The sequence below is a fragment of the Aulonocara stuartgranti genome (assembly GCF_965226115.1).
Source record: "Aulonocara stuartgranti genome assembly, chromosome: 6".
Taxonomy (NCBI): Eukaryota; Metazoa; Chordata; class Actinopteri; order Cichliformes; family Cichlidae; genus Aulonocara; species Aulonocara stuartgranti.
This window is the reverse complement of record NC_138944.1, coordinates 29570998-29590406: the sequence shown is the minus strand read 5'-3', so window position 1 is coordinate 29590406 and position 19409 is coordinate 29570998. Positions and strand designations below refer to the sequence as shown.

The 19409-nt window shown below is 43.5% G+C and overlaps 2 protein-coding genes across 2 annotated transcripts; both read left to right on the top strand.

Moving 5' to 3' along the window:
* Positions 1-131: 131 nt before the first annotated feature.
* Positions 132-10399, top strand: brat1 (BRCA1-associated ATM activator 1). The gene is made up of 12 exons (XM_082537651.1): positions 132-553; positions 1232-1380; positions 1476-1623; positions 4274-4730; positions 5063-5170; positions 5321-5412; positions 5499-5602; positions 5966-6152; positions 6524-6597; positions 7287-7371; positions 7460-7746; positions 8680-10399. Exons 1-12 carry the CDS (start codon positions 427-429, stop codon positions 9598-9600), a joined length of 2739 nt encoding a protein of 912 aa, XP_082393777.1. The 5' UTR covers positions 132-426; the 3' UTR covers positions 9601-10399.
* Positions 10400-10757: 358 nt separating this feature from the next.
* On the top strand, positions 10758-19345 carry LOC309709158 (GRB2-related adapter protein-like). Its single transcript, XM_082537657.1, has 5 exons — positions 10758-11080; positions 11165-11262; positions 11548-11667; positions 17631-17940; positions 18050-19345. Exons 1-5 carry the CDS (start codon positions 11003-11005, stop codon positions 18227-18229), a joined length of 786 nt encoding a protein of 261 aa, XP_082393783.1. The 5' UTR covers positions 10758-11002; the 3' UTR covers positions 18230-19345.
* The last annotated feature ends 64 nt before the right edge of the window (positions 19346-19409 follow it).

The following is a 19409-nucleotide window of genomic DNA, read 5'->3' as shown; positions in this document are numbered from 1 at the left end:
TGACGGAAACGCGACACCGGAACCTCCTCAAAGGCGCGTGGAAAGGCTGCGCAGAAGCAGTAAAGCTGTAAAGCATAGGGACCGGAAGTACAACAGCTACTGGTGGTAATTTTCCCCCCCACAGTGATGTTTAGAGATCAGCGAAGAGCGCAGGGGCGTGAGACCCGCCCAGAAGCACGGAAAAGGAAACGACACACCGGTAGATCCGAAACTGTTTCCCGCGAGACGTTCGTTTAGTAAAGTACAAAAACCAACGACTTTGTGTGTTTAAAGTAGCTGCTTCAGTTTGGTCTGTACTGCACAATTTAGCTAGAGGTCACATTTACATTGACATGAGTGGTTAGAGAATGTGTAGACGTTATATAACTCCTAGTTGTAAAGACCTAAGCTAGCAACTGCGGTTATTAACACGCACACCTTAGCACCATGGACAGAGAGTGTGTGTCACTGCTGCCCCGGGTCTGTGAGGTGCTGGCGGCCTCAGGGAGCTCGCTGCCCGATGACACCATTCTGGAGAAACTGCTGGACTGGTTCACAGCGCTCACCGAGGCTGGTTAGTAGTACTGACCCTAACAGGATAGTGTCTTCATTCTTCCTCCTCTCCCACTATCTTTCTAATAGGAGGATCGATTCAAAAATTATATTATTAAAAGTATCGATACCATCTAATCGATACTTTATTTCTTTTCTTTAAGTTCAGTATGTAACCCTCTACCCTGGGTTGAATAACAGATATTTTGAAAATGAAACAAACATGCGATGACTGTCTTTTTTGTGTTGACTGTCACTTCTGCTTCATTTATGGCTTATAGCATATTTAAACGACACAAGCTGAGACAGAGACAAGCACATTTACATTCCAGTTCTTCGAAAAAACAGCTTCAAAATACATGAAAAGCTGAAAGGTGTGTTTTAAAGAGCCCTCATTTTCCAGAGAACTGATCTAAACTTAATACCATGCAGCGAATCACTGTATTTGTAGGTGATTATTACTCAGATTATATCACCGATATTTGCAGATAACATTTACACTTTGTAAAAGATCCCAAAACTCAAAGATACTTATGATATATATATATATGTTATATTGCATTAATAAAGATAAATTAAAATTTAAAATGTTCCTTTTTCATGTCTTTTATACCTTTATCATTTCTCTTTATGGTGCACATAAAAAAGTGATCCTGTGTAAATCTGTATCATTGTTTTTCTTTTCTTTCACTCTTTGAAGGGGAGTCTCTGCTGGAGGCCTGTCCGTGTCTGCTTGAGTTCATATCTGCTGTGATTCATGACACGGCTTCAGCCCCAGGTGTCCTCTCCTTCACTCTCAGACTCATCGGCTTATTGGCTGCTGCTGAGGATGACTTCATAGTTCTTAAGGTAGAGCTTCTGACGCCTGTTGCATTTAGTAAACTGTTACAAAATATTCCAGTACTTATCTGCTCTATTATTGTGCCTCCCTCTCTCTCTTGCAGGAGTCCTTAGTACTGGATCTTGTCTTTAGCTGTCAGCACTGGCAGGAGTTAGGGCTCTGGGAGGATCCCTGCATACGGATTGGCTGGATCCAGGGCTTAAGGACCACACTGCAGCATCCAAATGGTCTTAGCTTCTTTAGACAAGCAGGTGAGTTTTGTGCATCGATTCATGAGAGGGGGATCATTAGTGTTAAGGTTAATATGCTATTTCTGTTCATCCTTTCATTTGTTTGCTCTTGCATATCAAATTCAGGGTCACTGGGGGCTGGATCTTTCCCAGCTGCCATAGGGCGAGAGGCACTGTGCTATAGGTATTATATTGTTGTAATTCTGACGCATCCTCAGTGGCGTGTCTAGAAATTTTTTTTGGGGGGGGCCAGGTAGGGGCACAGATTTGGAGAAGGGTGGCAGATATAATTGGCAGATATTGTTAAAAACAATTCTACCAACCATTAACCATAATTCAATAACCCTGTAAACCTAATAACCGAATGCGCTTTTAACTCTTATTAGAATGAGATTTTAACCACTACGGTGCAAAGTTTTTAGATACTGCGTTGATAAAGTAGAAGAGATACAATCAGTCAGTGTTTACTCAGTATTCAAGGACATCAATATTTGCATAGTATTTTTACTGACATGTAGTGCACATATGTTTTGGGCAAAAACATTTTTGAATATTAAAATACGAACATTTTTAACATACAATTGGCAAATTAGCCAATGCCAATGCAAAACCAATGCCTGTTAAAAAAAAGAAGATAATCTTCTCACAAACTGGTGTTTGATTTTGAAACAGGAAAAAAGTGGGGAAACAAATGAAAAGACTAACATTTGAATAAAACCTGAAAGCAAGTAAATACTTTCTATGCTGCCTTATGGTAAACTTTGGTAATATTGATGTATAAATAATAATAATGGATTGGATTTATATAGCGCTTTTCAAGGCACCCAAAGCGCTTTACAATGCCACTATTCATTCACTCACTGGTGACCAGGACAGAGAGCTCGGGGATCGAACCGGCGACCTTCCGGTTACAGATACGTTACCCAACCCCCTGAGCCACGGTCGCCCTTTAAAATAAAGATATACACTGGTTGATGATGAAATACAGTCAGCTGGCATGGTGACACTGCCAGTATTAACCTGCAGGGCTGGACTGGGACAAAAAATTGGGCATTTTGACTAGAGACCGGCCCACCAGGTATTAAAGCCATAAAGACTTTGAATGAAAACAAATGCTGTTGTGACAGTGATGTACAGTCTTTTTGGTATATGTATGATTTCTATGCATTTTACGTCAGATAAAAACTTTGTTCGCAAGATTCAGATAATTATTTAATAAAAGCTAGATATTTGAATTGAGAATAAAAAAGAAAAGTATTTCTTTGTGCCCCCCTCTCCCTGTTAATGCCCTACCTGGCCCCCTGGCAACACTTTCCTAGACCTGCCCCTGCACAGTTACCAGCTGTCAGCTACGTAGAAAAGGATCCTGATGTTATTTGTCTCTCAGAAACAGTTCATAACTTCCCTTCAACTCATTCATGTCACCTAAAAGGTAAACCTGTTTCTCCATCACAGCTCTGATGATCCAGTAAGGACGTCTCCTGGTTTCATCTTCATGTTTCCCTCTCACCACATATCCAAACCGACATCATGACCAGCAGCTTTACAGCTGTGGCTCCAGCAAACATCAGCTGATACTAGAAATTAATATTAAATAAATTCTAACAACAGCTGATCAAGCTTAAACGTGCTGCTGTTGTTTAGCGCGACATCCGCTGGTTTCCTGTTTCTGGCGCAAAGTGGGCGATAAACAAACAAGAGAGCCGATCAGCTGATCATTGATCAGTTTCACGATTGAAGTAGCAATAGAAGAGGCAGCTGTAAAGACAGAATAACTCCAGCTTTGTGTCTTTTTCCATCCTAGCTGAAGTTCGGGACAAACTGCGTCTCTTCTCAGCTCAATACGAAACGTGTAATATTTTCTCTGAATGAGGGACCATTCCATTTTTTAAGGAGCTGTTGGCAACTCTACTAACTAACCTTATGAATAAAATAAAGTTCACTATCAGTAACATCATAGCAACCGAACAGCTGTATAGAAACTCGTCATTCTAGCTCACGCAGTACGAGGTATTGTAACTGACTGTAAAAAGTCAGCATAACGAAAATAAACTCCACCTAAACTTGGTTTATATCTGACCCAGATAGACTGCAGGTCATAACTTCTTACCTGAAGTTCAGTTCACCTGACACTCGGACCGGCGGCCGCCTCGGGTCTCTCCTCCTGCCTCACCTTCCCTCATCCACCTGTTGCCTCTGTGGAAGCTCCGCCATAGCCACCACCAAACAACTGAGTTATTTTTACACATCGGCCAGCATCTGGCCAATCCACCACTTTCATTGTTCATGCCGTTACAAAAAAAAACAAGTCATCAGCCCACCATGCAAATGTCCGATGGCTATGTTAACTTGTTAATCTTTCGCGGAAAAATTTTTTTTTTGTTTTCTGCGGTGCCGTCTTTTGTGCTTGGCTCTTCTACCTTTGCTAACATGATGCTCATAGTGCAGAAGCCGGTGCTGCATTCACTTACCCTCGGATATCTGAGCTTCACTGTGAAACCATAATCGTACATTTGATATTTCATAAAATTTTATTGTTTTAGCTTCGGGGTGGCACCTGGGGTGGCCAGTCTGGTTGGGGGGGGTGGCCTGTGCCCCCCCAGGCGACCCTGCTGGACACGCCACTGCGCATCCTCATATATATGTATTATCTTTGTTTGGTTTTTTTTAGATTTCATTGAGCCGCTTCTGCAACTCCAGACAGACACAAGCCTATTTGTTGCCTCAGCTGCCAATCAAATGCTCGCCCACGTCCTGCTGTTCTGTCAGCCTGTCTCATCTATAGGATGTAATGGCACCAATAAGAAGGAAGATGAGCAGAACACAAGCGTGTCCAAGGCAGTTGTAGAAAACCCAGCCGAGCCCATGGAAATAAACCAAGATTGCACCGCTGTTGTCGATGCAATCTCAGAGTACCTCAAGAGGGCGCTGGGGGTTCCCAAGGGAAGCGCACAGCTTCATCAGTGTCAGCAGACCCTCCGATTGCTGGCTCTGCTCCTGGGCCAGACCAAGCCTCCTCTGCATGACAAGCTGCTGCAGACAGTCACAGCTTCTCTGGAGGAAATGGTGGCAGCAGACTGTAGTGAACTCACACTGCCTCTGATGGATGTCATTCTAGCTGCATGCAGGTAAACCCCTCATAAAACACACTAGAGTGTAGCTTTATAGAGTTGTCTGTCCTTTTTTGTCTCTACTAGAGATTATTTAGATTTTAAGTAGTGACTTTAAGAGGATGGTGAGGACAGTGGAGCTTCCTGGCTGAATATGCAAATCTGCTAATAGATATAGCATCAATGGCTTTGTTCTGTTGATCTATGCAATACAACAGGACAGTGTAATGGTCAGCCATCATTCACAGCATTTACTTAGTGGTTGTTTTTAAGTATACATTAGTGACTGTGCTGCTGTTCAGCCTCTTTCTGGTTTAGTTTATAGACTCTTGCTGTGCTTGCTCCTACAGCCGCGTCCCAGACCAGCGCATGACCCGTCTTTTAACTTTCATGTTGAACGTCAGGAAACCTGCTGACCTCGTCCATGCTGCAGCTGCTTTTCTCCGCGGCAGCCATCAGTAAGCACAGCTTGTTCAGCCAACACAAACTCTGTACACAAAAGTCTGTAGAGGTTGGGTTTTCTGTTAAAAAGCCATGAGGATTTGTCAGTCTAGTGTCTTGTCTGCAAACTTTTCTTCTTCTTCTTCTTCTTCTGGTTTTATGTGCAGTGACCGTGTCCACACAGCTCAGTCTGTGAGATTACTGCTGCTACCCCTCGACATCATATCTGGCCAGAACCGACTAGGCACAAACACTGCAGGTGACCCACAAAGACGTACACTCTTGAGAAAAATCTGTGTTATCTTGCATTTATGTTATGGAGTAACATGAGATCTGGGCCTATAGGAGACATGCATCGGTTTGCCATGACTGAGCAGCTGAAAAGCAAAACCTCCTGCATCTCCATGATCAGTGTGTGTCTAACAAACACACCTCAGATTGCACACATGGTGAGTGTAAGGACAGGAGAGAGTGGCTAAGTAAATATTGGATCTTTTTCGGTTAACACTATAATTTTTAATTCCTCTGTAATAAAGCAGGCTTTTTAGGTTATTTATTTGTAATTACAATGTAATTATATTTACATACACACAATTAAAGGCAGGCACACTAGAATAAGGGGATAACAGGTATAATAATAATTCTTTCCTGTACTGTACACTTAAGTAGATGCATGTAAACATAATTACATTGTAATTTCTGATAAAATCTGAATGATAGAAGTAACACGCCCTTAGTCGCAGGCCATGTTATAAGGTGTTAGCTTTGTTTCTAACGCATGGAAAGGCTTATAATCTGCCTCTCTCCCTCAGGATCCTGACTGCCTCCCCTGCGCTCCGGATTTAATCGTGTCTGGAATTCTGTCGCTACTGAGGATCTGCAGCGGCGACTCGTCCTCCTCGTCCGCTGGCTGTAGTGAAGTTTTCAGGAATGTCATTGGCAGTGGGAAAGTTCAGAAATGTGCTCTAGAGGCTCTGACAGCTGTCAGTAACAGCCCAGGTGAAGCTGTCATTAGAGTTAGAATCCATATTACATGAATGGAACTAAAAGGGAATACTGAAAACAACCATTCTCTTTATGGAGGATATAAAGACCTTTAGTGCATATATTAAGATAAGATAAGATAAGACTTTATTGATCCCACAACGGGGAAAGTTTTGCATCACCTCAGCTCAAGTACAGATATATGAAGGAAATACAAAAATACAATTGAGTACAATCAATGAAAAAAAGTAAGAAAAGTAAAGTGATGAGTTTTTAAAAATTCTGTAAGATACTTCTACAAAACAAAAGTAGTATATGGCATATGTGGGAAAAACAAATGTTAAAGGAACACGCTGAGTTAATTTACGTGTCTGTTTGTGTTTCAGGAGCAAATGGCAAGCTGACTGACGTGCTCACACTTCTGATACAGTATCTGGACGATCCTGATTCTGATCCCACTGTAAGTTTGTGCGTGTTTTTGTTCACAGATGCAAGATGATCACAACTATCAGAGATTTGTACAGCTGCTTTGATTCACACCTAAACTGGCTGTAGGTGTGAATTAAAACGTGAGTCTGTTTCACTGTGTTTGCTCTAATATGGATGCACCCTGGCTCTCATCCCATTACACTGGGTTGGGTCAATATCCTGACCTGTGGAAGATCTATCTTAGAGTTTCATTTCTAGTTCGTTGTAAAGGTGATGGATGTGGTTAAAGTTGGAGTTAGTCAAGTTTTTCCATAGCGCACAAAGCCAGGAATATCTCTCCCCAGACTGTGGTCGTAACACACTGTTGTCTGAGAGTATCACTGTACGTTGAAGGACTGTCACTTCTTTCATTATTTGGAACCAAGAGTCCCAAACCATCCAGCAGATGGCGTCAGTAACCTGAGTATCTCAACCTGTTTTTACACAGGTCAAAGTTAAATTTCTTTTGCTCACTTTCAAGCATCAAAAATCTTCTTTACACAATTTTCTGTAATTGTCATAGAGTCATGTAAAAAGCACAAGTTTCTGCTTTTTATTTTTGAATGGACAAGAACTAATGAGATAGAGAAAGGTTCAAGATTTTAAAAGGCAGGTTGAGGGGAACAAAAATGTTTTTTGGACTGAACATCGTGATAAGATGAATGCGTCTTTGTCTTTCAGGTGCTACATAAGTCCTACCAAGCCTTGGTAAAGTGGATGAGTGTTTGCACAGACGTCTCCTTTATAACAGACCAGCTCAGACACGGTAAATCACAGCGTTAGCATCTTCCCTGTAGCTCATAAAGCCTGTGCAATAGATCTGCACAACAAATCACATTGTTTGTGTCTGTTAGATCTCGTCCAGGTGGTGAAGAAGCGTGCGTGTGACATGCGCTGGGAGGTAAGAGACTCAACGATGGAGTTTCTGGGGCACCTGGGAGCGATGCGTGTCTGCCGGGCGCCAGCTGAGCAGGCGTGCGATGCCTCTGAGGCCCTGCTGGGTGGCTGCTGCTGTACCACTCCTCTCCTCAGGGAGGCTCTGCAGGATCCAGAGAGTTATGTGAGAGCCAGCGCGATCAAAGCACTGGCACAGACAGTGATGCACAGCTGGCAGGAGGGGGCAGCACCCACACAGGAGCAGGTGAGAAGAAGTAAAGGCAAACCTGTCGAAATAGGACCGAGGAATGTGTACATGAACGTGCATGCATGACAGGAGGATAAAGACACATGTGAATACTCAAAAACAGTAAATATTAGAATCTTAACACCGATATTATATATGTAGCATGTATTTTTATAACAAACTGGTTTATTTCACCTGCTTTGGTGCAAATAAAAGTGACAACATGTGCACTGAAGAGGCAACAAGAAGATCACACAGTGTGGCCAGCACAGTGTCCTCCAGCAGGCTTTATCACCAAGCTGTCAGAAGAAGACTCCATGAGGGTGGCACAAGTACCCAGCATCCTTCAGTGGAGCCTGTGGTCACAGATTGGCACAGGCATTAGTAAGAAAACACCTGAACTGGCAGGTTCACCAGTGGTGCCCCGTTGTTTTCACAGATGATCTTGCATCAGCAATAATTATATAATTTTTGCCGTGGTCTATCCAGACTCTTTCACAGCTGCCACATGTGCTCTGTGTGAACCTGCCGTTGTTTGAGTCAACTGTTCAGCTGGAAGGAGGTATTTTTGTAGCAAAGGCAATAACACGCTGTGTTTAGTAGAAGTAAAAGGCTTATTCTGAGAGGGCAACAGAGCAGAGATGCAGTAGGATTTGGCGTTTATTGTTGTGCCTCAAGACACTGCGACATTAGATGAGCTGGGCGTCGAACTGTGGACATTCCTAATAGTAGACAGCCTGAGCTGAAAACGCCTCCAGCTTCTGTTCAAAGCATCAATTGCATTAGGGAAGAATTTTTCCACTTTTTGTTTTGTTCTGTGGAATAACAGCAACACTCAAGATAGAGATAGTGGGGCTCAGAACAGATATCAGATTTAAATGATAATAGTTCATCTGTAGTTTGATTTGAACTTGCCCGGTTTTGCTAACTCGATGTCCCGTCTATCTCCAGACTGAAATCGTGACCCGGCTGCTTGAGATTCTCTCCCAGGACACAGAAGGGTTTGCCAGGAGGGCTGTTGTAAAGTTCTTCATCGCCTGGTTCTCTTCACATACGTCACACACGCCCCCGTCGTCGCCTGCCTCCCCCTCCTGCTCTCTCCTCATGCAGTCTGTACGCTCCGTCCTCTCACGAGGCTGTGCCGATCTGGACTGGGAGGTCAAAGTTCACACGCTGGAGCTGGCGGAGTTGCTGCTGGACAAAGCCTTTTTGGGGCACGGGAGTTACACGAAGGGCTCGGACGCACGTCCGGCCCAACCACACGCATACGCTGTGATGCCTGACCGAGCCTACACACTTCACACACACGGAGACACGCGCGCACAGGACGCGGAGTCAGATTTAGTCGACGTGTTGAAGAGTCTGGTTGAGCAGGGAGTCATCTCTGCATTGCTGAGCGGTCTGGTCGACTGCGATAGGCCTGTAGCTTTAAAGGCCTGTAGACTGCTGATAACACTCAGAGTGACAGTTTGTCCGGCATCGCAAGGGGACCCAGATGTATCTGATGCCACGGCAACAGTTGCCAGAGTGTCCTGTGAGCTGCCCAGAGCAGGTTGGGCACAAGAGATCAGAAAGATACTGGGTGTAAGGACTGAGGCTAATGCTGAGAGAGATTTAAATGCACTCAATGCCACCAGCTTTGAAGACCACAGTGAGGAAGGAGCGAGCGCTGTGAGTCATTGCGAGCGCGTAAGCGTGTGTGAAGCGTTGGGCTCTCTGGGTTTGGACGACAGGCTGGAGATCCTCAGTAGAAGCAGTGACCACGTGCATAACTCGCCCCTCTCACTACTGCAGGACATACTAACTGCGAGCACCTCTCACACGCATTCAAACACACAACCAGGGCAAGAGGTCATAGTGGACTGCTACTAACGCACACACGAATAAATCAAGTTACATTTCTCTTCATGTTGTTGCAATATTCAAATTCGTTGAATCCAAGAGGAGCACGCTAATTGTGGTTTTTTATTTGTTTGCTTGTTTACTTCTTTCACCTGGGTAATTGTAATGCAGCAGTTGAGTTGTAATCAAAAAGTTTTGTGACTCCACTCCACTGATTTAAATGTGCCCACTGTCACCTGCACCTTTACACCACTCACAGTGCCGCTGCTATGCATCGCTCCCAGCTTGAATGTACAGGATCAATCCTGGATCTCAGCTATGACTCAGACGTTCACTCCAAATTACACACAGCTCAATGAAAAAGCAGATTTGGCTCCCTGCGACTTTGTCCTCTCTTCCGCAACAAAATTCAAGTTGAAGGCTCGCAGTGGAGGAGATCCAGCCCTCAGGAGGAGAGAAGCATAAAGGCACAGTGACAGCATTTTTACACCTGTACTTACAAACCTTTTGATCATATTTCATGTAATTAATTAAAAGAAAAGACCCAACATCCTATAAGGACCCCAGCCACATTTAAAACATATAGCTATAGCAATGTGTCGCAGTAAATTGTCAGCATTTGTTTGCTGTTCGTGCACCATTTTAAATGAGAATATGAGCTAAATATAGACAATCCCAGAGTTGATGTGAAGCAAAAGAGTTGCCAAACACTTTCTTTGCATTGTCCAACCTGCCACTGAATGATGTCACAGTGGCCACTCACATAAGTGGGATCTAAAAGCTCAACTGAAGTTTATTCACATCAAAATCCTCTAAATAAATGCAAATTTTGTAAAAAAAAAAGCGTGTTATTTTATTGCTTTTTTTTATCAGTCACTAAGGGAATCTGTGAAGGCGTCCTCCGCTGCATCCTCTGACTGCGTAGATGTTATTTTGTTGTGCTTAAACGCACACAGGCAATCTTTAGGCTCAGGTTTCAAAACACGCATTTCCCTGTCAAAAGCGCGAGTAACCAAATCCGCTGGAGCCACTTTGTTACCTCCTGTCCTGATCTTTTAGCATTGCAGTCTACTTCAGGTCCTTTTCCATTGCTTCAAAGTGTGAGCCTCCCACTGTCGCTGGTTTCCCTGGTGGACATGCTTTAATAAAGCCCCAGAGTTTAAAGTGTGTAGGCAGAGAAGCTGGGAATGGAAAAAGGCGGTCGCCATCTCCACGTGTTCACGCTCTAACTCTGTCACATGTATGCAGAAAGGGACGCAGAAAAACTCTGCTCATTAACTTAAGAGCAGAATATCAGCCACTACGCACACACACACACACACACAGTGATTATGTCATCACCCCGTGCTGTCCTCTACTCAGCTGTAGTATCTCTCCATTCATGAAGTGAAACTGTTGCCGAGGCTCCTCCGCTGCACTCTTTCTGTCTGGGATGGAGGCTGTGGCTCTTTTCTCTTTTGCAGCGTCAGAAGCAGACGAGATCAGTTTTCACAAAGGTGATATCATCAAGGTAAGTAGGTCTTTTAATGCGTTGAGAAATGTTTTGTTTTGTATGTCGACGCAGAGTAATTGTGCGTGTGCATGTGTGTTATAGGTGACAGAAATGGAGGAGGATTCTTGCTGGGTGACAGCAGAGATCCAGGGGAAGCGTGGCTACGTGCCCGGGAACTACATTTCCCTCCTTCCACACCTGTAAAAAGAACTATTTTGTCCACTTGTGCTGCATGAGTAACTCTTATCAGGCTTCAGTGTGTAGTCAGACTGTTTTCTTGTGATTGGATTGTATCATTTTAAGGAGTTTTAGAGGCCTAAAGATAAAAAAGCAACAATTTAGGATGTCATCATTTGTGCTTTATTCCTTTTGTGAGCTAATGGGGGAAACACTGCCTTACATAACTGATTTGAATACTGCTTTAATTGTCTTTTAAATGCCAAGAGAAGTGTGTGAGAAGTGTGTGCTGTTGTGTGCTCTGGTAGGTGGTTTGCAGGACCGGTGTCAAGACTTGAGGCTGAACAGCGTCTGCGTTGGCAGGACACTGGAGTGTTCCTGGTGAGGGAGAGTGAATCAGCTCCGGGAGAGTTTTCCCTCTCTGTTAGGTCAGTGAATGCACCACAAACACACACAAAAACAAGAACGTCAGCTTCAGTCGGGATGAAAGAATGTGCTTAAATCTGTCCATGTGCTTAAATCTGTCCATTTCCATGTTCATTTCTCATGGGCTCACTCTGCTGTCCTGCTTAAATAACCCATTCATCCACCGGTTATATCAAACTCCATCTTTATGATCAACGACTGTTCAAAGCTGGGGCTGAACTCAAACCACACATGCTGCGTGAAACACACACACTCCCCCACGCACACATCCTTGCAGCGTGTCCCTGCGGTATTAAGTGTGCTGTTGGATGTTTGTTTTCCATCCCACTGACTAAATGAGCACATTAAAGCGTCCACGTGTCTCTGAGCGTGTGTCAGGGTCGGCACATAGGAGAGCCAGACTATTTAAATTGCTTTATGAGAACCGGTTGAACTAAAAATATCACAGCAGCACAGACAGAGCACAGAGAGGAGGAGGAGGGGGCGGTGCAATCTGGGTCACCAAAGTGACGTGGGACACATTTAATCACTAAGGGTAAATTGAATGTGTTCAATAATCGGGCCATTGCGTAACAACAGACAGTCTTTAATTAAACACAGGTACATTATGTAATGGACACATGCCACAGACGGGCACGTACACAATGTGCTCATGTTAACATTTTAAGGCGTAACATCTGTCTACCTGCGAGGTTTACGAGAGATGAGAGGTGTACAGAAACAAAACAATGTGATGCTAAAGTCGATCAGCAGAGGGCGATAAAGATTCACGAAGAATGGCTGTGTAGTCTGTGCCCAGTCTTGTTTTTATTATCATGGAAAACACATTACAATACATTCCAGGACAAACCAGGAGTTTTACAACATGGGCCACATACGCTCAGTTTCATCTTAAGTGGGTTGGAGCGGTAAAGCTAACGCACAGTAACTCATTTAAAAGATTTTCAATGTAAAGAAGGTAAACTACAGTTTGATTGCCAGAGATGTCTTCAGAAACAATACTTCTGCTTTTTATCATTACAAAGAAATACTGCTGTAGTAAATTTAAAAAAAAAAAACTGTCAGCAGGGTCATTGGGCTCAAACTGTAAAGGAAATAAAGAAATGAAGGACTTCGTTTATTTGCTGTGACAGAAATCATCTGTGAATTGAGTGTAGCATTATTCATTTGTAAAAAGAAACTTATTTTGTAAACAGGGATTATGAAGGGATTTTTCCTGTTTTTAAACTGAATATTAACAATAAAAAAAGGACATTTCCTTGCAGTTAATGGTTTATCTGTTACTGGTGGATAACAGCCCATTGGTTGTGTCTTTGACAGTAAAGAAGCTAAAACAAACAAAAATACTAGGATATTCATATCGATATTGAACCGTTCGATACAGTGCTTTCGGTTCGGTACGCATATGTATGAACAATACAACATTTGTAATTTATTTTATCAACTTTCCTTCTGACGATGCTGTCTGTGTGGAGCGCTCAGTGAATCTGCGTTCGACTACTCTGCCTAGGCTGCACTGTCGAGCGCAGATCCACTGAGTGCTCCACACAGACAGCATAGTCAGAAGGAAGAGTGCAGGGCACCTCCCCCACCCTCATTCAGATCTGGCGTTTGGAATTATTTTGGTTTTCATGTGACGTATGACCCTGAAGGTAAGCAGTCATGGACTAAAGTAAAACAGTATGTTGGATGTGCCATGCAATGCTCAATTACATGGGTGGGAACTAGTGTGTTAGCGCAGTTAGCTCGTTAACGTGTTAGCCGTCTAGCCCCATGCACGGAGGAGCGATCGGCGGTAGCTCGTTAACGGAGATTTGCGTGTTGTGGTGTTAAGGTCATTTCAACGAGATTAACCTGAAAGCACTAGTGGGAACACAACGAATATGACTGCACATTTACGCCGACATCATCCTAGTGCAAAGACAAAAACAACAAGCATGCTACTAACTTTAGCCGAGTCATTTAGACAGCTGTTAGCACATGATTCTCCTTATGCTGCTGAGAATATAGCCCAGAAGAAGCGGATAGTATAGCTTTTATTTTGGAAAGAGACATTTCTCTGTAATAAACTCTCTTTTCCAAAGATGAGTGATTCCTCAATCAGATACAGGGCTTGCAATATCGCTAGCCTGACATCCTGGGGTTAGCGATTTTTTCAGTCGGGGTACCAAAATCTTTCTCTTCCCTGCCCGTCGGGCTATTGTAGGAAGGAAAAATATATGTCAATGCTTTTGCATTCTTTCAGAAATGTAGCTGGGTAATTATGTCATTGGCATCGGTGAGCCACTGTCAATATGTGACATATTGAAATCGCGTTTGAATTTGCGCTTGTTTTTTTGCTTTCACTTTGCAATCGTGCGAACTGTGTATAGAGAGCGACAGCACTGATCTGTGAGTGATGATAATTTGTGCACCAATTCCTCTGACATCGTCTTATTAATCGTTAGCTTACTATGCAAACATGACAAGTGAAATCTCCCGCAGCTTAAACATGTGAGAGGTTGATCGCGCAGAGAATCGCTGAGCGTTATGTGAGTGTGTGTGTAAAAGCATTTCAGTTCTGCTGAGCCAAACAAGACAGGTCAGGGTGAAGAAGTGACAGCCAAAGAAAAGCTTACCACAAAACGGAGACGTTATGACAAATCAGACTGTAAATGGTAAATGGCCTGTATTTGTATAGCGCTTTTCTAGTCCCCTAAGGACCCCAAAGCGCTTTACACAACCTGTCATCCACCCATTCACACACTGGTGATGGCAAGCTACATTGTAGCCACAGCCACCCTGGGGCGCACTGACAGAGGCGAGGCTGCCGGACACTGGCGCCACCGGGCCCTCTGACCACCACCAGTAGGCAACGGGTGAAGTGTCTTGCCCAAGGACACAACGACCGAGACTGTCCAAGCCGGGGCTCGAACCGGCAACCTTCCGATTACAAGGCGAACTCCCAACTCTTGAGCCACGATCGCCACGATCGCCTAAGGCAAAAAGAAAGTGCAGCTTTATGGTTTCATGGACAAAATAATTTCTGTGGCTGCAATATGACGAGCTAAATAACCAGGGCTGCACATAAGTGGTCCGCAGGTGCGCCTTCGCTGTCAAAATAAAAAACACGCACAAGGGTTAGGGTTAAATTTAAAAACTGTACTTTTGAGTTAAAATATATATTTATAATTTTAATAAATGACAAATTAAAAATGCATGAACATTTTTTTGTATCGAAAAAATATCGAACCGTGACACCAAAGTATCGAACCGAACCGAACCGTGAATTTTGTGTATCGTTGCACCCCTAAAAAATACAGTTGAACGTTCAGAATTTATTAACTTTGAAATGTCCACATTTTCCAAAACTTTTGCCGCATGTTTGACACCCCTGACCTCTGACCCTTACAGAACTGTCTGTAGGCTTGTTATCATTCTGTAACACGCGCTGAGTGAGAGTTCGGATTCCCAGCAGATGGAGCTGTTAACGGGGAAATCCGTTATCTGCACTGCTGAGACACATGTTAAAAACATTTCAGCTTGGGCGCGTTTCTCATAAACACTATTCATAAATATGATAATAATATTTGGGAGTGGGACAGCGGTGTGGTGGTTAGCACCATTTCCTCACAGCAGGCAGATCCTGGGTTTAACTCTAGTCCAAGGCCTTCTGTGTGGATTTTGCATGCTCAGTGTCTGAGTGGGTTCTCTGCAGGTGTGGCTTCCTCCCACAGTCGTCGGGTTAATCGGTGATTCTAAATCAGCTGTATGTGTGAATGGTTGCCTGTCTCAATATGTGTTAGCAACCTGTCCAGGCCGTACCCTTCCTCTCGCCCCACGAACGCTGGGATAGGCTCCAGCCACGACTGCGACCCTGAATTGGCTAAGTGGAAGAGAATGGACGGTCCCATCGTGTTTTGTACCAGGATCTTGGTACTGTACTATCCATGTACAAAAGTGCCATAATCAATATTAAATAAATCACACCTGTGCCTATCCTGCAACATCATGTCAAAATGGGCCTCTTGCTCCTGTCAGTGAAAAACTCCTCATAGCAAAAACTTTTGAAACTATTTGTTGTTGTTGGTTAAACAGTTCCAGGAACATCTCATAAAACTAAAAATAATAGATTACCTTTTTTTTCATTTCACAAAACATTTTGCTGAAAGGTCCCTAAATTTATCAGTTATGCCTGTGTAAGATCATCACAACAGTAAATCCATTGTTTCCATTGCATAGTCTAATTAAGACTTAGTTATCTGCATGTGTGTGTGTGTCTGTGTGTGTTCCTGTCTAGCTATCTTTGTGAGGACCCAAAGCTGCATTCTACTATACTTGTGAGAACCAACAGTCACTTGTGAGGACACACAACCCGGTCCTCACAAATGTGAAGACATTTAAAGGCATTTTTGAGGCTCAAAATGTGGTTTTAGTGTCAGGGTTACAATTAGGTTATGGTTAGGTTTAGGGTAAGGGTTAGGCATTCATTTTTAATGGTTAGGGTTAGGGTAAGGGGCCAGGGAAAGCATTATGTCAATGAAGGTCCTCACTAAGATAGCTGAACGGCATTGTGTGTGTGTGTGTTGGCGGGGGGCGGGTCTGACATCTAAGTTACACACAACAGAAATGCAGTAGTATATGTAGTATAAGGTGCATGGTTGAAACTGAAAAGATATCTCAGTCTGTCAATGATTACACATCTAAAACGTCACAAAGGCAGTTACTCCCCACAAAACAGATAACACAACAAAAGAGATTATGTGCAGTGAGAGTGTGTTGGTCAAAGCTACAGTTCAAATGTAATAAGGTTTCATAGTGGAGATGGAAATGTGTTCCCTAAATAAAGTACTTACCCTTCTTTGTAATCCGTGAAGTCGACCTGAGAAAACACAGTGTGTTTCCCAGCAAGAGAGAGAAGGAGGGTTGAAATATGTATTATATTTTTTTTCATTATATATTAATGTTCAGCTGCAAAAATAATTTTACACAAGTCTTTGTTGTTTGATTAATCCATCTTTTCCTTTAACAATTTCTGTTGTTAATACTAAACTAAGAATAGAACAGGACATATTAGGAAAAAACAGCCAAACAGCACAGACCAAAGAAAAATAGAAAGAGAGGGAGAGGTTGGTTAAGATATCAGGACAGGTAGATACTGGGAAAGGTGAATGACTATGACGTGTAGTGTGTGACAAGAGGTGCTGCATGTGTGTACGCCAGTTTTCTTAAACAGAGTTCGAGAGAAAGAGAAAGCGGGAAGAAAGAAAGAAATTTAAGTTAATGAGCAACAGTCATGATAAGAAGCATCAGGAATATTAATCATCTTTCTCCTCATGTTCATCATCATCGTGATCATCATCACTACCGCTTTCAACACAAACTCATCATCATCTTTATTGTCATTTATGTGGAGATTTATAAGTGTAAAGGTCATATGTTTATATATGGTAGGAATTATGCTGAGCCATGTTTTTAATCGAGGGTTTCCTGGGTTTGAAAGTTGCCATGGTTGCATTGCTGTGCTGTTTGAATCACAGTTGAAGTTTAACCCAGTGCATGACGTCCATCAGAACTCTTATTGGGCAGTCAGCAGGCAATAGATCCGAGTGTTGTGCGTCTTTTAAGTCGAGATAAAAGTACCCCAGTGACTGTGATGGGACACGTTATAAAACAAATACAAATAATAACATTTGAAAAATAATTGTTTTTGACTAAATTATGGGGTCTATGTTTGAATCTTCCTGATGAAATAGTGAAATAGTGTTAATAACAGCTTGCCTAGTCATTTCATGGCCTCACCTTTCACGGTTGCTCTGTGCAGGTTAATGTGGCTGCTCACACAAAGACATTTGAAAATGATGGAGTGTGATTTTAGTTGGTGGTGTGACTGAGGGAGTTCCCGAACAAAGAATGAGGACGCACATGCTTGTCTTCCTTCTCATCAGCTCTCTCGTTTTCCATGTTCACCACTCTTATCTTGCAGCTATGGCGACAGGGTGGAGCATTTCCGCGTCCTGGAGGGCGGCGGTCAGTACTGCATCTGGGAGGAGTCGTTCTGTTCCCTCAACCAGTTGGTGGATTTCTACAGAACTCACAGCATTGCTGTGGAGAAGGTGGTCTGCCTCAAAGATCCTCCCTCATCCCCTCAGCTGTTGTCGCACTTGGCGCGTAACCCCTATCCTAACCCTTACAAAAGCACCTCTCAGGAGTCCATCCCCTCGGGCCGTCTCTACTCTAACCCCTCTCACCCGGAGGGAAATACATCATCGCGTCTGCTGAAACCAGTTGTGGAGGTATGACACACCACCTCGACGCGTCTCTGTTTCTCATAAACGACTCGTGCTTCTGTTAAACACGCACCTGTCTGTCTGACTTCCCCGTTTTGGCTCCGTCTTTGTGCAGAAGCCTCGGCTGGCTCACGCCCTCTGCGACTACACCCCCCCTCACACCGCCCACCTCCACTTCCTGCGCGGTGACATCATCGACCTGCTGGACTGCTCGAGCTCCTTGAGCTGGAGGGGTCGCTGCCGAGGCCGGGTGGGGGTCTTTCCACCGGAATACGTGCAGCCGCTGTACCACTGACGCCATATCAGGACCGGGGCTGCGTTGCTGACACTTATCGGTCAGCCTGCAGTGACTCACCTTTCTTATCCAGTGACCAATCGCTGAAACGATTAGTCAAATGAGACTGACTGAGCAGATTTCATTACTGATTAAAGACCTATTTCCTGTCATCTTTTCACTATGACCTTTAAATGATAGGTCCTGTCTCTACGATAGCGACTTGTCAATCTCAAGGTTTGCCCGCCCTAAATCATATCGCCTATTTTACTACAAACGGGACCATCATTTATCAAATGAACACCACGCTGTAGACAGCAAGATCTGAAAACGGCAACTGAGACCATGAACCAGTTCAGATCCTGAGGTCATACATCCATGAGCACTGCAGTCATTTTCTCATACAGGCCTGCTGCCCGGCAATGCTGCTGACCATTAGAAAGAATCCAGGTTTAATTCACCTCACCGGCGGCTTCATTTTTCACACCCCAAGGCTGTTTCAATCTTTTATATACAGTCTGTGGTTGAATACAGTTGGATAGGAAGAGATGTCACACACACACTTACACAAAATCACAACAAAAACACACCCTTACGCTCCGGATTACCCTTTGACTGTTAAACTCTACCTAATACCTGCGAGTGTAAGTGGATTCACGTCTATTTAGTTATAAAGAAATGAACCAACGGCCTTTTGTAGGCAGGCTGGAGGACTTCAGTGCAAAATCAGTGTAGCACTTTTCAGGTTTTTGTTGCTTTTTTAAAAAAATAATGTATGCCATTTTAAGTAATAAAGACAAATAGCAAACAATGCTTCTGGTTCCCTCTTCACAGATCTGAGGATTTGCCGCTTTCTGTGTCTGACACCATTATCCTTATTTCCTAAATAACTCTGGAAGTTATTTATATAGCAAAGCTTGGCTGTGCTTCATATTTGTGGGGTAATTTTACAGACTTATCAGTAAAACTAATAACAACTTACAGATAATTTCATCATAAGCCAAATTGTGCCGTTTAATCTGAGTCATTCTGAACGGCTTATACTGAAAATATGAAGTGAAATTTAACTCCATGTTTGCTTTGTATAGCCATCTTATCTTTGCTTGTACCCCCCCCCCCCCCCCCCACCACCACCACCACCACCACCACCACCACCACCACCCACCACACCAGTGCTTATTGTACATAAACTACACAGAAG